Source organism: Stenella coeruleoalba (genome assembly GCF_951394435.1).
Source record: "Stenella coeruleoalba genome assembly, chromosome: 1".
NCBI classification, from domain to species: Eukaryota; Metazoa; Chordata; class Mammalia; order Artiodactyla; family Delphinidae; genus Stenella; species Stenella coeruleoalba.
In genome coordinates this window covers 184,875,011-184,894,915 of record NC_137169.1, presented here as the reverse complement: position 1 = coordinate 184,894,915, position 19,905 = coordinate 184,875,011, and the positions used below count along the sequence as shown (strand labels likewise).

At 37.3% G+C, this 19,905-nt stretch overlaps 1 protein-coding gene across 10 annotated transcripts in view; it reads left to right on the top strand.

Annotated features, from left to right (window-relative positions):
* Positions 1-19,544, top strand: part of PRRC2C (proline rich coiled-coil 2C) — a 99,853-nt gene extending 80,309 nt beyond the window's left edge. For 3 of the 10 annotated variants that reach the window (XM_079935422.1, XM_079935425.1, XM_079935420.1), the window contains 11 exons: positions 1,471-1,672; positions 3,882-4,085; positions 6,171-6,283; positions 6,534-6,670; positions 10,271-10,502; positions 10,723-10,845; positions 11,951-12,169; positions 12,507-12,610; positions 13,001-13,127; positions 13,973-14,209; positions 16,237-19,544. In XM_079935422.1, the coding sequence (XP_079791548.1) occupies positions 1,471-1,672; positions 3,882-4,085; positions 6,171-6,283; positions 6,534-6,670; positions 10,271-10,502; positions 10,723-10,845; positions 11,951-12,169; positions 12,507-12,610; positions 13,001-13,127; positions 13,973-14,209; positions 16,237-16,494 (1,956 nt within the window). In that variant the 3' untranslated portion in view covers positions 16,495-19,544. Of the gene's footprint in view, positions 1-1,470; positions 1,673-3,881; positions 4,086-6,170; positions 6,284-6,533; positions 6,671-10,270; positions 10,503-10,722; positions 10,846-11,950; positions 12,170-12,506; positions 12,611-13,000; positions 13,128-13,972; positions 14,210-15,734; positions 15,788-16,236 lie in introns of all 10 variants that reach the window. The other 7 variants (XM_079935424.1, XM_079935423.1, XM_079935426.1 and 4 more) reach the window with 6 other exon arrangements.
* The last annotated feature ends 361 nt before the right edge of the window (positions 19,545-19,905 follow it).

Here is a 19,905-nt window from a genome sequence, read left to right as displayed (position 1 = left end):
TTTGTCTAACTTGCTAAGTGGTGGTGTGGGGGTTTTTTGTTTTTGTTTCTTACCCCCTAAGACGTTTGTTTTAAAATAAAATACATTTGAAACCAGCAAGGTGATTGTGAGGAAAAGGAAAGAGTCAAGTAAACCTAAAAGTGTCCTATGTTTTGAATTTGTAGTAATGATATTAGCCATCAAGAAGAGGTTATATTATATATAGTGTGTGTTTTAACAGGAAAGTAGGGAGATATGTGATACTTCTCAAATACTTAAAATCAGGTTGAAATTTTTAAAGTTGGTACTTCAGAGACCTACAAACTTCCCAACAGTGGTATTTTTAAATCTTATTTGTGAAAAGTACCCTGGTGTAAGTCATTGCAGCTGAATTTTATAGGTTATCTTAGATTTTTCCTCTCAGCTCAGTATTTTGACTAGTAGAACTAAAAACTTCAGAATCTCTCTGTTTGTTCCTTTCCTGTTCAAGGAGCCTCAGGATAGTTGAGGATCTACATCTGTGCTCTCCAGTTCAGTATCCACAAGCCACATGTAGTTATTGAGCACTTGAATGTGGCTAATCCAAGTTGAGGTGTGTGCTGTAAGTTTAAAATTAAATAGATGGTGGATCTGAAATGTTAATTTTTTTAATTAAAACATCTCAATGTTTGTATTGATTATAGGTTTTAATTATTATTGTAGATATATTGGGTTGAATAACATATGTTACCAAAATTAGTTTTACCTCTTTATTTTTATTTTTTAAAGTGTGGCTACTAGAAAATTTAAAATTATATGTGGCTTGCATTTGTCTGTCTGTTGAATAGCTCTAGATAGATTAAACTAAGCCTACAGGTAAAACCAGCAGCCACAAATACAAATGGTGGCAGTCAGAACCCAAAATGCTTGATGGGGTCTGGAGGTGAAACAAGAAGTGTTTCTACTGTACCCAAGCCTAAAACCTGTCTGGTTACACTGCCTTTTAAAACACTGAGCATAAAACAGCCAAACAAAAGGTACCTGTCACTTGCCATTTGAGAACTGTTGGTTTAAAAAGAAAGACTGGAGAGAATGGATATTTATTTAATGGAGGGCCTTTAGTGTCTTTCCTACTAGAATCAGAGCCTTATGTCAGTCCTAAAGGGACATGGTATTTCCATTTCCTTATTCACTGGTAGGAATAGGGACTCATGTTTAGATGATACAAGAGCTGTGACTATATTTCACTGACCTGTTTGCCAAAGCTTTCAACAAGTTCTCTATAGAGACATAATTAAAGCCCACTGCCTCCAATTTGAGTAAAGGAGTAGAGATAAAGGAGAACATGAAAGCTTTGAAAGCCTTATGGTCCTAATCTTTATATGTGGTTTTTGAAAGGTTATAGTTGGAACACATTTATGTATATGTATTTGTTTATATATGTGTATTAGTTTTGTTAGCATAGTGATTTTCTTTTTTTTTTGGCTTTAAAAAATGTTCATTTGGTTGCAGATGGAGTCTGCACGTAAGGCATGGGAAAATTCTCCAAATGTTAGGGAAAAGGGATCTCCAGTAACTTCCACAGCACCTCCAATCGCAAGTGGAGTCAGCAGTAGTGCCAGTGGACCAAGCACTGCTAATTACAATTCATTCTCAAGTGCATCGATGCCTCAGATTCCTGTTGCTTCAGTCACTCCCACAACTTCACTATCAGGTAGAGGTCTTGTACCTTTTCTTTAAATATCTTAAATTATTTAAAGTTTCTTATGATCTTTTACTGTTTACTATCCCTCAAAGTATTATTTGTAAAAGACAGAAGATTGCACATGAGATAATTATCAGCTGGTTTATAAACCTCTTCCCTCCCTCCCCTCTCTTGCCCTCTCCCAATTTTAATTTGGCAAATATTTAATGATGGCTTACTAAAATACTTCGCTTGACCCTCTCTTCTTCCCACCCCAACTCCCAATACACATACGGGTAAGGAATTGGTGGGAAATTTTCTGTCTTGTTCCTCTAAATTTTTCTATAAATTTCACCTTTTAATTTTTATTATTTAACTCATAGAGCTAATTAGACCAACTCGGAAATAACACAGAATCACAAAGCTTTTAAGTTTTGTGTGATCTGTATCTAATTTGAAGGAGCTCTTGGCCTAAGTCTGTTGGTTTAACATATTTTCTGGGGAAGAGTTACAGGTAGAGAATTTCCAGTCTGTGTTATTTGAGTAAATGATATCCATTAGTTTCGGGGTTTTGTTTTTGTTTTTGTTTTTTAAAGGGAAGTCCATCAGCATCCCAAGTTAAAAGATGTTTTTCTTTCTTAAATGTTTCTCTAGTGTGTAATCCTTTCATTGAACTATATTTCATGTGGGGCTTTATCATTCTTAAAGAACCAGAGATGTTTCTGAAATATTTGACTCTAAGAAGGTATACCCTTTTACCATATGTATAACCATGTTTCTTCTACTGAAAATAGAAATTCGTTTTAAGCTTTCCTAATACTCTCTAATGTTTCCAAAACAGTCGGGAAACTCCTTTCCAATACATGTAAAATATATACAGCACAGAATTTACTTGCTTTGGCTAGTTCTCATTTAATGAATGCAGTAATGATTTTCAGTATTCTGGCTTTCTGTGCTATTTTCAAGCACCAAAAGGACTGAGGTTGTACTATAGTTATTTTGACATTATCTGGAATCAGATATATGTATTAAGACAAGCCCAGATATTCAAATCAAAAGAGAGTATTCCAACTGTACTTCTTCCCTCTTTAAACCCTTTCAGGCACTCCCCATCACCCATTTCCAAGGCATCTTCATTATGCTTACCAGCTTGGGCCCCAGACTACTTGGGTGGATAGGGGGTGAGGCTATAAAGGAACCAGGAGGAGCGTATGGTAGGAAGATTAGGAAATAAAGGGACTAGGGAGGTTCCTAGTTTTTTCTTTGGAACCCAACTACTTCCTTTCCTTTGGGTCTAGTTTCCCCACATTCCCCTCAACTAGGATAAACTTCTAACAAGGACCTTCTTGGCTAGTCATCCTACTGGTAGATTCAAGTGCAAGAACAGAGGTACCTCAGTCTTGGTCCTCTCTTAGAACATCATTTGATATCTGAAAATAATAACTACTACATCACACTTTTGAATCAAATACCTATATTGTCATTTGCTCTAGTATTATTAATAGTTTGTCTTGTTTTTAACGTATCACTAAATACCAGTTTTTGCTGGTATATATACAAGGAGAGACAGGAATAGTCTTATGTTTATATGACTTTTTAGGAGCAATTTACATTAAATTTTTATATTACATTAATAATTATTCTTAAGGCAGTTTATCCTTCTGTGTTTTTATGTCTATGCCTGGCCTTTAATAGATGTTCAAATATTTATTTATAAATAAGTGAACTTCTAAAGATTATCCTTAAGGTATTTTGCCAGAAAGAGGAAAAAAATTCTAACCTTAAGTTTATGTGACTTTTTAGGAGCAATTGTGATCTCTCAAGGCCCATTTTGTGCTAATATTTATGCCTCACCATAAATGAATGAAGCTCTTGATTATCCTTTGTGATGATTAAAAAACTAAATATTAGTTTGAGGCTAAACTATAACAATGTTGTAGGCTCTCAGCCTCCTTATTTTGTGAGTTTATTTTTAAATTTTCTCCTCATTTTAATTTTGTATTTATATTTCTCCAGATTTTATAGTCTTATTTGCATCTGATAAATGTGTCTTCCTTTTACAAGCCCCCTCATATCCACTTGTTGTCTGAGGTACCGTATATAAGCGCCTAATAAGTACACAGTGGGCATAAATATTAATTTTCCAGTTTCTGGTTGGTGCTTGAGTTTACTGTGAACATCAGTGGTACTTTAAAATATGCTACATTTCACCCTTATTTTATCCCTCCCCCGAATGTAGGAGCTGGTACCTATACTACCTCTTCTTTAAGTACAAAATCTACAACCACGTCAGACCCTCCTAATATTTGTAAAGTGAAACCCCAACAATTACAGACAAGCAGCCTGCCTTCTGCAAGTCATTTTTCACAGTTAAGCTGTATGCCTTCCCTTATTGCCCAGCAGCAACAGAGTCCACAAGTCTATGTGTCTCAGTCTGCAGCAGGTAAGATGTTTGAATATAAGGAATTTAGAAAATGAAGACGTTTTAATGCTTTTTTTTCTCTCTTCCCTTACCTTTCAAGTTTAAATATTTTTTGATCTGCTTTGCAAATTTGTTTCCTCATAGAATTGAGTGCTGTCTCTCCTTGGCAAGCATTCTGGGGTGTGTGGCAATTGTTTCTTACACATATGTTATATATATAATAGACATATTAGTGTCCAGTACAGTCTATATCCATGGATTCCGAGTCTACGATTTAACCAACTGTGGATTGAAAGTAATTCGAAAAAAATGTTCACAAAGTTCTAAAAAACAAAACTTGTATTTTCTGCACACAGGTAACTATTTACATAGCACTTACATTGTATTAGGTATTGTAAGTAATCTAGAGATGATTTAAAGTATATGAGAGGGGACTTCCCTGGTGGCGCAGTGGTTAAGAATCTGCCTGCCCTGGTCCAGGAAGATCCCACATGCCGCAGAACAACTAAGCCCGTGTGCCACAACTACTGAGCCTGTGCTCTAGAGCCCACGTGCCTAGAACCCGTGCTCCGCAACAAGAGAAGCCACTGCAATGAGAAGCCCACGCACCACAACAAAGAGTAGCCCCTGCTCTCTGCAACTAGAGAAAGCCTGCGTGCAGCAACAAAGACCCAGTGCAGCCAAAAATAAATAAATAAACAAATTGGAAATAATTAAAAAATGAAGTATATGAGAGGATGTGCTTAGGTTATATGCAAATGATATACCCCATTTTACATTTGCAGGTTTTGGTATCTGGGGGGTGGTCCTAGAACCAACCCTCTACAGATAACTGGAGTTTGTTATCTGAAACCTGACAAATTGATGATAAAGTTCATGAGGAAGAATAAACCTAAGAACAGCAAAGAAGAGAAAAAAATATTTATTGGCAGGGGGTAACTTGTCCTCCTAAATGTCACAATGTTAATCTGAGTTAAATAGTAAATAAGCATTTGAAAAATATTCAAGCTCACTAATGATTTAAATTCAAAGTAAAAGGACAGTGAGGCTATTTTTTGTCTTTCTATGTGGGAAATATTAGGAAGATTGATAATACCCAGCATATTTAATACCCACTATCGATAAGGATTCACAGGTATTATTAATAGGCTCTTAAAAGTACATTGCTGGGCTTCCCTGGTGGCCCAGTGGTTGAGAGTCCGCCTGCCGATGCAGGGGACATGGGTTTGTGCCCCGGTCCGGGAAGATCCCACATGCCGCGGAGCGGCTGGGCCCGTGAGCCATGGCCTTTGAGCCTGCAGGTCCGGAGCCTGTGCTCTGCAATGGGAGAGGCCACAACAGTAAGATGCCCACGTACTGCAAAAAAAATTAAAAATAATAATAAAAAAAAGTACATTGCTAGTGAGCATATAAATTGGCAGAATTCTTTTAGAAAAGTATCTCAGGATATTTTATGTGTACATAGTCACTGTAGTAGCAGTTTCATAGTTGGGAATCTTATTGTACTGGTAAACTTACTTATTAATCAGAGATATATGTATCAGGGTGTTCATTCATTGCAGTATTGTTTATAATGATAATAAATTAAAAACAACATGGGAAGTTCTCCCAAACATACTATTATATAGAAACAGCATAATACAAAGTAGTGAGTATAAACATAGAGAAGAAATCTGTTAAGAATCTATACCAAATTCTTTCAATTATTAAATGTCTATTCTTTTGAAATATTTTGCTAAATTCTAGTTGGTAGATTTAAAATTGGAGTGGATTTGCTGGTAAACAGGTAGGTTCATTTTCAGTTTTAGTGGATTATGTAAAATTTTACTAGTTTATACTGCAGTGGCGGCACTGTATGAGAGTGTCTATTTTCGTCTGCCTTCACAAGTTCTAGAGTTTCATTGTTTTAATTTTGCATATACCTGTCTGAAAGAAGTTTTACATCTTTTTGCATTTGTATCTTTCCACGTTTCTAGTTTTTCCTTGGCTGTATTAATTTTCAGAGGGCTCACTTTATTTGAAATCCGCTTTTTGGGTTTTCTGTTACTATTTGGAAAATTCTGAAGTTTAGACACTCATCGCTGCTTGTTTTTCCTGCCAATCTAGCTCAAATCCCAGCTTTCTATATGGACACAAGTCATTTATTCAATACCCAACATGCACGATTGGCTCCACCATCCTTGGCTCAGCAACAAGGCTTCCAACCAGGTCTCTCTCAGGTAAGTATCACAGGCTTCTTCCATTCTGTATTTGTTTCTTTGCATTTTTGTGGTGTGATAGTATTTGGGGGCTCAATGTAGAACTAGTAATGTATTGAAAAGAAATTTTAGATGTTTACATTTGGTTTTGTTTTAAAAAGGAACTGATACATAGCATTAATCTTTTGTTTCATATCTCGAATGTTTATTTTCCAGGTGTTGTCATTTGTGTATATGGTGTTCATATATTGTTTTTTTCATTGCATTGCAGCCAACTTCAGTTCAGCAGATTCCAATCCCTATTTATGCACCACTGCAAGGGCAGCATCAAGCCCAGCTAAGTTTGGGTGCTGGACCTGCTGTTTCCCAGGCTCAGGAACTATTCAGTTCTTCACTTCAACCATATAGGTAAAAGCTTTAAAATTATGTCTGTGATGTTGGAAACAATGTAATTGCTGAGCCTTCTTGCCATATCCTTTCTACTCCCTCCTTCCCCTCCAAAACTCAATGACCCTCTTACAAACTACATTAAATAATTGTGTTGAGTATATGTCATGAACTTCAGCCTCTGGTAATTTCTGTCAGTCTTTATTGAACAAAGTGAACCGTCAAAGCGTCTTGAAGAAGAGGCTAACAGCAGTCCTATAACAATTAGAAATCACAGAAAATAGCTGCTAAAGGACCTGAAAGTTTGAGTGCCATCTCGCTGCTAACAGCTCTAAATCCAGACCTGCTCTGTGTAAGAGCTGAGGCATGGCAGATATCATTACAGTATGTAAGGGGGCAGAGGCCAGGGTGAAATATAATAAAAGCGAGAGAGTAGAGTGTCAAAGAATAGAAGTAGTGGTGATGAGTGGTGATGCTCTGTAGTGTAGAAGAAACCATTGTTTTGAAAGATTCACTACTGTAAGTTATCTTTGCAGTTAAGCAAGTAATGAAAACTGATCTTTATTGAACTTCTTTATATATGATAGTTATTCAGCCCTTTACATACACTAATTTATTTAGTTTTCACAAAACCATATAAGGTAAATTAAGTCATCCCCATTTGACATTCGAAGAAGTTGTGGGGGTTTTTTTTGTTTTGTTTTTGGATTCTTTGGTATTTTATCCTAATGTTACACTGAAAATAAGTGGCAGAGCCTGGATTTAACCCAGGTGTGTCTCATCTCCAACTTAATGAGAGTGGAAGGGTGGGGTAAGAGTTGAATGACAGCAGTGATCATGGCATAACTCAGTCATCATCATGGTATACCTGTCATTGATACTCATGGTAATGGCCCTAAACCATCAAAAAGAAAAATAAGGGACTTCCCTGGTGGCGCAGTGGATAAGACTCCACGCTCCCAGTGCAGGGGCCCGGGTTCGATCCCTGGTCAGGGAGCTAGATCCCACATGCATGCTGCAACTAAGAGTTCGCATGACACAACTAAGGAGCCCGCCTGCCGCAACTAAGGAGCCCGTGAGCTGCAAATAAGGAGCCTGCCTTCTGCAACTAAGACCTGGTGCAACCAAATAAATATATAAGTAAATAAATATTTTAAAAAAAGAAAAATTCCTTTCAGGACATTTACTGTAAAGAAGGTTGCAAAACTAGGCATTTCCTTTTGGAATTTTGCTTTTTAAGTGGTTCAGGTAGAATTTCCATACTTTATAGATTAAACTTGGCATCAATTGATACAGCTCATTTCTTTCAGATTACGTTTTACTCCTAAAGAAGCTAGGCTCAGCTAATCAAACTTTCTCAAAGGAACGGAGTTATTAGTAAACTTAATAAATGTGGCTCTCACTTCATTTTTTATTAAAGATTATTCAGTAGAATTTAGTACATCTGTATAATTATATAGTATGTTTTATTTTCTGGTATTATTCTGTCATACCAGAGTAATGGTATAGTATGACAGTTTGGGTTTGGTTATTCCAAGAAATTCTCTCTCACTACAAGTAAAATTATTTACCCCAACTGGAATTATAGGCAATCTCTTTCATGTTATTAAATTTGAGGTTATCTTGAAATTTGTGGTAAAAATTAAAATTTTAAGGCTTCCCTGGTGGCGCAGTGGTTGGGAATCTGCCTGCCAGTGCAGGGGACGTGGGTTCGAGCCCTGGTCTGGGAAGATCCCACATGCCGTGGAGCAACTAAGCCTGTGAGCCACAACTACTGAGCCTGCACGTCTGGAGCCTGTGCTCCGCAACGGGAGAGGCCGTGACAGTGAGAGGCCCGCGCACCGCGATGAAGAGTGGCCCCTGCTCTCCGCAACTGGAGAAAGCCCTCGCACGGAAACGAAGACCCAACACAACCAAAAATAAATAAATAAATTTATTTTTAAAAAAAAAAATTAAAAATTTAAAACTTCAGTAGATTTAGATATAGCAAATAGGTTTAATCTCAGAACTAATCTCCTTTTAATTGGTACTGGCTGTTTGAAACATTGTTGAAAAGTTTGCTACTTTTCAGCTCTGTTAAAAAGAGTTTAGTAATTAATAGTAAGGTCTTCCATAGCCATGGGAGATGGATTAGCAATGCAATTCTGTATTTGTAATCCCCATTTTAACAATTGCCTTGGAAGATGTACTTTTTTTTTTTCAGTACGCGGGCCTCTTACTGTTGTGGCCCCTCCCGTTGCGGAGCACAGGCTCCGGATGCGCAGGCTCAGCAGCCATGGCTCACGGGCCCAGCTGCTCCGCGGCATGTGGGATCTTCCCAAACCGGGGCACGAACCCATGTCCCCCTGCATTGGCAGGCGGACTCCCAACCACTGCGCCACCAGGGAAGCCCCAGAAGATGTACTTTTTAAGACCAGACCTGTTCAATAGAAATATAAGCTGTATATGTAATTGTGGCAAATGGCTACTTGGAAGGCACCAGTTTCAACTTTGAAAGTAGTTGTTTGTATCCCTACCGCATCATTCTGCTGTTTCTTGTTCTGAACATAACTAGCGTAGTGTTTATTAACAGGGAATCCTTGAATTAATTTCTGCCAGAACCAGGGTAGTTTTAACAGTATGTTTATGTTTTACATTTTATATTTGAAACAGATTATAAGTGGACATTGTAAAGAATACTTGTGACCCTAGACTAGTGCTCCTGCTTAATGGGTTTTGTTCCTGTCACATGTGTAAAGATTGGACGCCTCCATCCCAGAAATAATAGGGCAGTCTGAGGTTAGATTTCAGCATTGTATTTTTTTTGAAACCTTTCAAATGTGCAGTACAGTATTATTAACTATAGTCACCATGCTGTACATTACATCCCCATGACTTATTTTATAATGGGAGGTTTATACCCTTTGACCATAATAGTGTGTTGCATATCTGAACATTGCTAAGAGAACAGATCTTAAAAAGTTCTCATCACAAGGAAGAAAAAAATGTGTAACTGTGTGGTGACAGATGTTAACTAGACTCATTGTGATCATTTTGCATACATACAAATACCAAATCATTATGTTGTACACCCGAAACTAGTGTAATGTTATAAGTCCCTTATACCTCAATTAACAAAATAAAATTTTGTGGGTAATCTTGTTGCTAACTACTACTCTGCTTCATTCCATAGAGGTCTTGAGACCTCTTAGAGGAAAAATATATGTACATATATATGTATGTATGTATATACACACACATATATGTGGAAGTAATGAAATACGAATAACGAAAGTCAGAGCTATTGGGGTCTATAAATTTGAATAGAATGTCAATACCAAAGAGAAAAACAGCAGATTTGGTTCTGAGCTGGCTAATGAACACATGAAAAGAGAATTATTCTCATTGTTAAAGAGAAGGAAATCTTACCATTTCCTCAGGAAGAGCAAGCCTTTTCCCAGAACTTTTACATGGGGAGCTTTGCTGTGTACAGGGCTCTAAATCTTGAAACAAGTGCTTTAGACACACTCTGCCTCTTTAATTGTGCTGATTAGAGTATTTGGTCATTTGAGATACTCATTCTTAAGATTCCAGATAGAATTAACTTCTAACACAAGCCTTTTCTCTTTAATACTTCTGTAGATCTCAGCCAGCCTTCATGCAAAGCAGTCTATCCCAGCCATCTGTGGTACTTTCTGGTACTGCCATCCACAACTTCCCAGCTGTCCAACACCAGGAACTTGCCAAGGCACAGTCGGGTCTTGCCTTTCAGCAAACTTCAAATACTCAGCCTATTCCTATACTGTATGAACATCAGTTGGGTCAGGCATCAGGACTAGGGGGTTCCCAACTGATTGATACACATCTTCTCCAGGTAAGGCAGGAGCTAGAATCATGCACTGTCTTTGTATTCCTATGCAGCAAATTATTTAAGAAAACAGTTTTGAAAGAAAAAATGTTAAATGGCACAGTGGAAAAAACAAGATCTTCCTTTCTATCTAATGCTAAAATTCTTAGAGCTTACTTTGAAGTCGTGATGTTGATATCTGAACTGAAAAATATTTCAATCTTACTTCTTACAAAATATTTTCTAGGCTAGAGCGAATCTTACCCAGGCTTCAAATCTTTATTCTGGACAAGTACAACAGCCTGGTCAGACAAATTTTTATAACACTGCCCAGTCACCAAGTGCTCTCCAGCAGGTAAACTATGGCATGGTAAATTTCCTCAATTTTCTTTACTATTATTGTTGTTGTTGCTGCTGTTGCTGTTGCTGTTGCTTTTGTTATTGTTGGGGAATTTAAATAGAACCAAGATGGGGAAGTGGTGCAGTGGTTTCAGACTTCTCTCTGAGATGTCTCGGAATTCCATGGGGTCCACTAGTAGTGGGACATGTTTCAGTCCTATACCACCCCTCTTCTCACCCCCACTTCAATCCATTATGTTTTTTACCTCTTTTTAAAATGGATTTCTGTGTAATCATTTATTTTAACAAAAGATTCCACAAATGTAAAAATTTGAAAACCATTGTCCAGGATATGCAGTTACATGTAAGTGTGATAAATGCTTTACCCATTCGTGCTAGAGGTGAAGGAAGACCCTGAAGACCACCACACCGGTTAATATAATACATAGGACTGTGTGGCAGAGTTATGACAGTAAAAATGACAAACACATTTCTTAAGTATATGAATGTAATAATAATTTTCAGTGAAAAATGTATATTTTTATGAAACTATCTCCTCTGGCAATGTCATTAATCAGCTTACTCTTTGAAAGTTGGTAGAGGGCTGGAGGAGAGAGGCAAGCCATTAGTCATTTTCTCATAACTATTTTTGGTGGCTATTTTAGGGGGTGAGAATTCAAAAAATATCACCACATTGACGTTCAAATTAAATATTATTTGTATGAAAACTGAAAGACTATTTTTTTGTCAAAGCTCATTTTGACCACACCTGAAAACAGTATAAAAATGTCTGTTATAAAAATGAAAGTTGTAACTGCTTTCTTAAATTGTATATTCATAATTTTATTGTATTTTGTGGTTATTAGGCATGTACTATGGGTTAATTCAAAGATAGTCATAATTATTTTATATGTGTAGTTTCTCTACTGCTAATCTGTTTTATTGTTGCACATTTAATAAAAGAATGGAGATAGTCACTAAGCAAACTATTTATATGTGAAATATAGTAATAGATTGAAGTATTCTGTTTAAAACATTACTCAAAAGTATTTGAAGAGTCATGTATAATATATAGTAAAAGGGATATACAACAGGTCTAAGCAAATAGTTACAGTTTCTGTTTGCTTATTTTCTAGGTTACAGTACCTTTACCAGCCTCCCAGCTTTCCTTGCCTAATTTTGGATCCACCGGGCAGCCTTTAATTGCTCTGCCTCAGACTCTTCAGCCCCCATTACAGCATACCACCCCACAAGCACAGGCCCAGAGCATGAGTCGTCCTGCACAAGTAAGCCAGCCTTTCAGGGGATTAATCCCTGCTGGAACACAGCACAGCATGATCGCAACCACAGGAAAAGTAAGTGAAGAGAAATTTACGCAGTTTCTTTGAGAATTTAAGGCCATGAGTTTAGATATGCATCTGTGTAGTATATAAAAATAAAATGCATCAGTTTTTACCACCCTCCAAGAAATGTCAAACTCAATATACTTATTTTTTATCTACTCTCTGTTAATGTGTTTGGTCCCCTCTGGTTTTTACCTAATAACAAAGAATTCATAAATTTTGTGGAGGAATTTTGTACTGAGGTTCTTTGCACTTTGCCAGATGAAGTTATCATATATAGAATACTAAACACAGCACTTTAGTTTATGGAATTGCAGAAATATTAAGTTTACTTTATGCTCTTTCTCAGATGTCTGAAATGGAACTAAAAGCCTTTGGAAGTGGCATTGATATAAAACCAGGCACACCTCCAATCAGCGGTAGAAGCACCACACCAACGTCTAGTCCTTTCCGGTAAAATGGGCCTTTAAATTTGCTTATAGAATATCCGAATAACTGAGCACCATTTGTTTGTTAGATACTTAATGCCACTTTTCCTATAGTAAGTATAAGACATTCTGATAGTTTTACCAAAATGTTAAGCTATTAAGTTATTAAGAATGTATTTGCTGTACTCTATTTTAAGAAAAAAAAATTTAACCCAGGGAAAATCTAGCTAGTGTGCTTTCTCACATCTGCACCTCCAGTGTCTCTTCATTACCACCATAATGTTTGGTAACTCACCTTGGTAAATTTGCATCAACTACCAAGTATGATGAATCTACCAAGAGCAATGTCTCTAAAAATCTAACAGCATCATTTATGTGGCACTACCGTACTGACCAGTGATGGCTTCTTTCCAAGGGCTACTTCCACAAGTCCGAACAGCCAGTCCAGCAAAATGAACAGCATTGTCTATCAGAAGCAGTTCCAGTCAGCCCCTGCCACTGTGAGAATGACACAACCTTTTCCTACACAGTTTGCACCCCAGGTGGGCAGATATAAGTGAGAAATGAGTATTATTTACTTGCAGGTGATTGCTAATCTGGCTAATTCTCTGATTTAATAATCTTGCCGTATTATAACCAGTTTAGAAACAGTTTTTAGTAAATTTATGACATTCAAATATATTCTCTACAATCTTTAGCTAGACACAAGTAGTAACCATATAGTTCTAAAGCAGACAATTGAAATATAGTCATAAGATTCCCCACACAGCTCTGATCATTCATTTCAGTCCTGATCCTTTTATCTTTTTGAAGATGACTTTTCAGAGAAGGGTCCCAGTGCTTAACGTTTTCTAGTTTTAAAGTTGGGGGGTGGGAGGGTTGGTTTTTGTTTTTTTAAGATAACTATATGTAGTTGAGCTGGAAATTCAAAAAGGTGTTCTATTGTATGTGTAAAAATGTTGGCTTCCCTTTGCTAATCATATGGAAGGACTAAAGTTAATAAGCACTCTCATATATTTGTTGAATTAGTATTATTTTCATTTATCTTCAGATTATATTTGGTATAGGTATGTGCCTTTTCTGCAGTTATATCTTTTTTTAAAGATATCCTAATTAATAGCCTTTCTGTCTCCCCTTCAGAATTTGTAGCTGAAATGCTAGAACCAACTCAAGTGCCATAGCATGCTTTGCCTAATTTTTCGGTTAGATTCTCCAAGCATGGCCCATTTGTTCTTGGTCCTTGTAATAGAATGGCACAAACCCATACACTTCCTTTCACTGACAGAATGGGCACAGATTTACTCTGGGATAAGCCAACCTGGTCTAGTTGGCAAATTTTTTCTTTTTTTAACAGTTCAATGTTGTATGTTTTGTTTTTTTCACTCAGATTCTCTCTCAGCCTAACCTGGTCCCTCCATTGGTAAGAGCCCCACATACTAACACCTTCCCAGCGCCTGTTCAGAGGCCACCAATGGCACTGGCCAGTCAGATGCCTCCTCCGCTGACCACAGGCCTCATGAGCCATGCTCGTTTGCCACATGTAGCCAGGGGTCCTTGTGGATCACTATCTGGAGTCAGAGGTAATCAGGCCCAGGCTGCGTTGAAGGCTGAACAAGACATGAAGGTTAGTACAGTGTTAACAGCCAACAGAGCAAGAATCTGTCTCTGAACCATGTCTTAAGATGCCTCTGGACCCATAACTGCATATCCAGGCATTCATTGTCTTAGCAGACTTTTAACCAAACTAACTACTTTTATTCATCCTACCCCGCCCCCCTTTTTTAATTTCTTTTTTTTCTCCCTACCCTCCCCACACTTTTTTCTTTCTTTTTTTTAATGTTTTTGTTGTTTTTTGTTTTTTGCAGCTATAGTCAGCAAACAAGTTAACATTTTAAACTCTGTGGCCAAATGAATTGCTTACAAAATAAATATTTGAGGGAAATCTAAGTTTAGCTACTACATTTTTTGGAAGAGCAAATAAGTAATATGAATAATTATAGGCTTCCCCATTTTCTTTTTTTTTTTTTCTCCCTTTCCACCCCACCCCCATCCCCCCATCCCAAGATATAAATCATGGTTATGTGAAAACTCTGGAATGGGTGAGGCATTTACCTATCTTGATTTTTCTTCCTTCATGAGTCATCCAAGTATAGTTTTCTTCTCAAACTGGTTTCATACCCTTTTTTTTGCCTGCCACCTGAGGCAGCCATATTCCACAACAGATTGTATAGTGTAGATGAAGAACTCAAAAAGCACTTTGGGATCCTTCGTGATAAAAGGCGCTGATAAACTTGAGGTTTGCTAATGCAGAAGGGTGCCTTTAGGAGTCTGTGTGGGGACAGTTTTTATAGCATAAACCTTACCTGTCTGCCTGTACAGCTAGCTGAATCAGTTTATTTCTGTTTCTACACTTAACTTCAGAGGTCTTAATAATTTTGCCAATTTTGTCACTTTATATATCAGGTCAGACAAGAACAAAGAAAAGCTTACTGCTTTCAAATGGGAAATGTCCATAGTAAATGCTTTACTCTGAATTAGAAACATGTTTGTGACAATCCTGCTAGAAAATTCGGTTGACTGAGTAAAGTTTCTTTCTGGGTGGATATCCCTTGTTTCTGATGCTGAGTAATCAGATTTAAAGACTGCCCTGCAGTGAAATGCTTGTTAAATGTTACCCATTTTAAAATAGGCTGTGTGCCTAGGATTTCCATCCATTCATAACTATTAAAAATACTAGTATGTGTAGAAATCTTTGGAAACCATTTGGCCTTGGTTTCCAGTTCTCTTGCCTTCTTGGCACTTGATTTTCATACATCCCCATGTTGGAAATGACATTAGAGCTTAATAATGAATGGGCTGGGGAAGGATACAGATTTCATGAAAATTGCTTTAGATCTTTGAATATAGTACAGGTTACCTATAGAACATGAAGGGCTTTTGTTATATGCAAGAGGTGTAGAAACTTTAGTTTTAATTGTGTATGTTATACAATGGTATAATTTACAGATTGACGTAAGTATATTCTGTGGGGGCACAGAGTCAATAAAACTAGGAAATTATTTTACCAGCTCAGAATGTGGTAGGAGCTATCAGAACTTAGTGATCAAGTGAAGTTGTAGTTACTAATTTCTGATGCTCTTCCCCTGCAGAAGAGAGCTGTGGGAAGAGGACTCAGCCACAAGACATTTGGTCCTAGGTGTTGGTAATGCCACAATATAAGTGCTTCCTTTTCATTTTATTGTAGACCACATATTGATAACTAGAAGTTTTAAGTATTACATATATGTTTTCAAATTTGCAAGCAGCCTCCCTAAATAAAATTTAATATCAATAAGCTTTGTTCCAGAAAAGATACAAACCAACAACAATTTCTATTTTATTATTTTATAAAAGGGCAAACTTTGAAAAGATGGTGGGAGGTGGTCCTGTTCTTTTTATATTTTTTTTTATTTTTTTTTTAAATCACATGGAATGTTTTCAAAAACAGGAAGAAATCTATCCATTAAAAGCCAAAAGATCAGTGAGGTACTTTGGGGCCAAACCAACATGGGGAAAACTGATTTGTGATTGGTAAAAGAATTTGAACTGAGCTTGATTGACAAGCTTTGGTAATACTGTAGCATTTTCAGTTGTTGTTTCTCATTTTTTAAGGCAAAGCAGAGAGCAGAGGTTCTTCAGTCCACGCAGCGGTTCTTCTCTGAACAGCAACAGAACAAACAGATAGGAGGCAAAGCCCAGAAAGTGGACAATGATTCAAGTAAACCTCCTGAAACACTGACCGACCCTCCTGGTGTCTGTCAGGAAAAAGTAGAAGAAAAGCCACCCCCTGCACCCACCATAGCCACCAAACCTGTTAGAACTGGACCAATCAAACCTCAGGCAATCAAAACCGAAGAAACAAAATCCTAAAGGCTGTGGGCTGTTGCAGGGGGTTGGGGGAAGGGAGAGGGGAAAGAGGGAGGATGAAGTCAGATAATGCCAGCAGCCAAAGGGGTAAAATGGTCTCTGACGTTATCCTGTCCAGAGCTTGGAGGTGCACAAGGGACATAGGAGCAATTTACACTGACACACAGCTGCTGCACCAGTAAAAATGAGGCTTTGCCAGCTTGCACCTACTATATAACATGCATTCTGTTGATGGCCATGCATCTTCAGTCAGAAATTTATATACGAATATGTGCACACATTCCTTGAGTGCATATAATTTAGAACTAAAATCCTTATGGTTAGATGAAACACCAGAAATGTGAGGGCAGTAACATCACAGAGGAATAGCTCAGCCTGAACAATGCAATGATCCCAGCTAAGACATCAGACGTGGTTTCTTTGCTCCGTTATGTTCTTTGGATATGGTTATAGCATTTATAGGCTTGGTGGTGAAGAACAGAAGATAACTGGTGCTGGATAGAGGAGCCTTATTTTTTATTATGGCAGCTTGCTATTTTTGTAACGTGGTGATTGAGTTGAACACAATCAAAGTACAGTAACTGATCTCCCCTTCTTCCTGAATGAGTGAGCAGATGATGAAATATTGTCGTCAGCATCCTTGAACATATCCAGGTGGGCAGTGTTTGGCTACTGCTTCTGTTTGAAAAGATGCTGTGTTTTGGTTGTGGCCCAAAGGTTTGATGTGCTACTTGGCGTTTTCTTTCTTCCGTGGAGCTCTTACGGTTCAGACACAACAGAGTTGGTCAAATACTAGTTAGGTTGAATCTTGCTTGCCTCTACTCAGTCATCTTTGTATGAATCCAGTAGTTTTTTTTATTTTTTAAAACGGTTTTTAGCTGATGTTCATGAAGATCAGTGAGTACCTAGAACTGTGCCACTAAAGAAAGGAAATCCTATCTAAGAAGGTGCATTTCTGCACTAGAGCTGTGTTATAACCATCCTTTGGGCCCTCTGCTGGAAAAGTAGAATCAAGTCTCAAATAATGCCTTTTTAATTATATCCTCTAGTATTATAGATGTAGGACAGTACTGTATCATACCTCTGTGAATGTAAAATATCTTGTACCTGCTTTATGATACGTAGTAGTGACCGTGCTTTATCAGATCTGTTTTTAATGACGTTATTCTAGAATGTTTTCTTTCCAGATGATAATTGAGAAGCTAATTAAAAAAAAAAAATGGTGCCAGGTACCACAACAGTAACAGAATTTGCTGTTTTCTGAGGTTTTGTTTTTTACTTTTTTTTTTAATGGAGTGCGCTGGATGTCTCTATAATTTTGTTCAGATGACTGCAGAACCTGGAAAAGCTGTTGCTGCTATTGATGCATAACATACTGCTATTGGTCTTTTTATATAAATAAATAAATCTATCTATATATATATATACATATATATATAATTTGAATTTTTGGAAACTTTAGCTGTGCTGTCAACTTTGGAGAAGTATCCCAGTTGTACCGTGTTGGGTTGGCATTGTACAGAAATCAACAGCCATATTGGTCTAGAAACATTAAACATAATTTTTTCCATTTGTACAGGGGTAACGCACTGTATTAAATATGTAAGGTCTTATCTACATGGGTTTGATTACAGAAACTAATAAAGTATTCTCTAAATAATGAGTCTTGGAGCTTCTTATCCATTCCTAAAATCTGAAGCAAGAAGGCTTGTCACATACCAAAAAGAGTGATCAAGACTACATTATGCTCTAGGAAAAAAGTCATCATCCCAAGACTTGATTTCTAACTTTCAAAAACTCTAAAGCTTATTCAATCAAAGTAAAGATTGTTTCAGAGGATAATGTTTATGGCTCCTGTTCTCAAGGTAGCCATACTCCTGTTGAAAGCAGTCTGCCAAGGAGGAGGAGAAGAGAAGTCTTTCTTGATGATGCAAAGTGCTGAATGTAGAAAATAGAATCGCCATGCTTCTGGCTGGAAATGGAAGGACCCAAAATAGATCTCAGTACTTATATTTGTATTTTTCTTATTTTTGCTAGCACATTCATAGCCATTATCACCCACACAAGCAGACAGTAAGGGAGTTTGTTTTATCATTCACTCAATTTGTGAAGTGAAGTACTGAGGGATTTCAGTTGCCTAAAATCCTGTATCCAGAATGTGTGGCTTCCAGATCCAGCTTTAGGAAAACTAGTAAATTCAGTTACTAATAACCTGTGTGCCTTTTTTACTCATAGATGCTGTGATTCTTAAACATTGAAAGTATGCAAGTACTAATAAACCCTACCTTGATGTCCAAGCTTTCCAGTCTCAGGTTTTTCTCTAAATGTGCTCTAATTTGGTATGATGGAGAAGGCTGGGAACACAAGCCTCTACCAAAATGCTGTAGTCACTACTTCACATATGTGCCTTCTCACTCACTTCCATTACCACTCTTTCATATTCTCATCCTTAAGTTCAGTCCTCCTAAATTTTAGGACTTTTAGGACTTACAGAGTGACCAACCAGCTGTATAGTGTGCACCGTCTTCACTTACAAGCCACCAAGTATGTGCTGTTCAGTTGGTTGTGTTAATTTGAAACCATTAATACCTTAGGCCCTTTATTAGCTAGGATCTACAGTGGAAAAAATGACAATGAAAGTATAGCCAATGAAAGAAAGATATTTGTATAAGTTCTTCTCCACAGTTTGGTCATATAAATCTTATCTCTGGCTTGAGGTCTTTCAGGTTGCCATCACTGATACCTGACCTCTATTTCCTGGGTCCCTCAAGCTGTCTTCTTCCAGTCAATCTCTCCCTTCCCCTGCCATATATCCATACTGCTTAACTTCTAAGTATGATTAAAACCTTCTAAAAGTATTTAGGTAATACTAATCTGGTCTTGTTTCTCACCATTTCTTGATACACTAGGTAGTAAGTAGTAGAATTATATGTAAATTTTGGTCTTACTGGTTTCTGAGCAAAAAAAGCAAAGTCAACAATTTGTTCATCTGAGATGAAAAGGGAGCCCCTAAATGAGTTAATATTCAGTGGAGAATTAGAGTGCGGAAATTTCATTAATCAGGCCTGAGGTTCCAGATGAATAAGTCTTAGGTTCAGGTTCAAGGATGATGTAGAGGGACAGAAAAAGGATGGACAGATGTATCTTGGCCCGCTGGAGTTAGATTTGGAAGTGTTCAATTTCAGTTAATTTCACACTGTTAGGTGTGGATTGATACGTGGTTTACTGACTTAGGGTTGTGGTTTTCAAATTGGAAGTACACATACTGTTCAACTGAAGCAGTTTTACTTTAAAATTTTGGCCAAGGGATTCATCTGCTACAAAACACAAGCATTAACATGAATAAGGTTAATTGATTCCAGAGAGGAGCTGCCCTCTCAAACTCTTTAATATGAGAAGCCAAAAAGACGATTG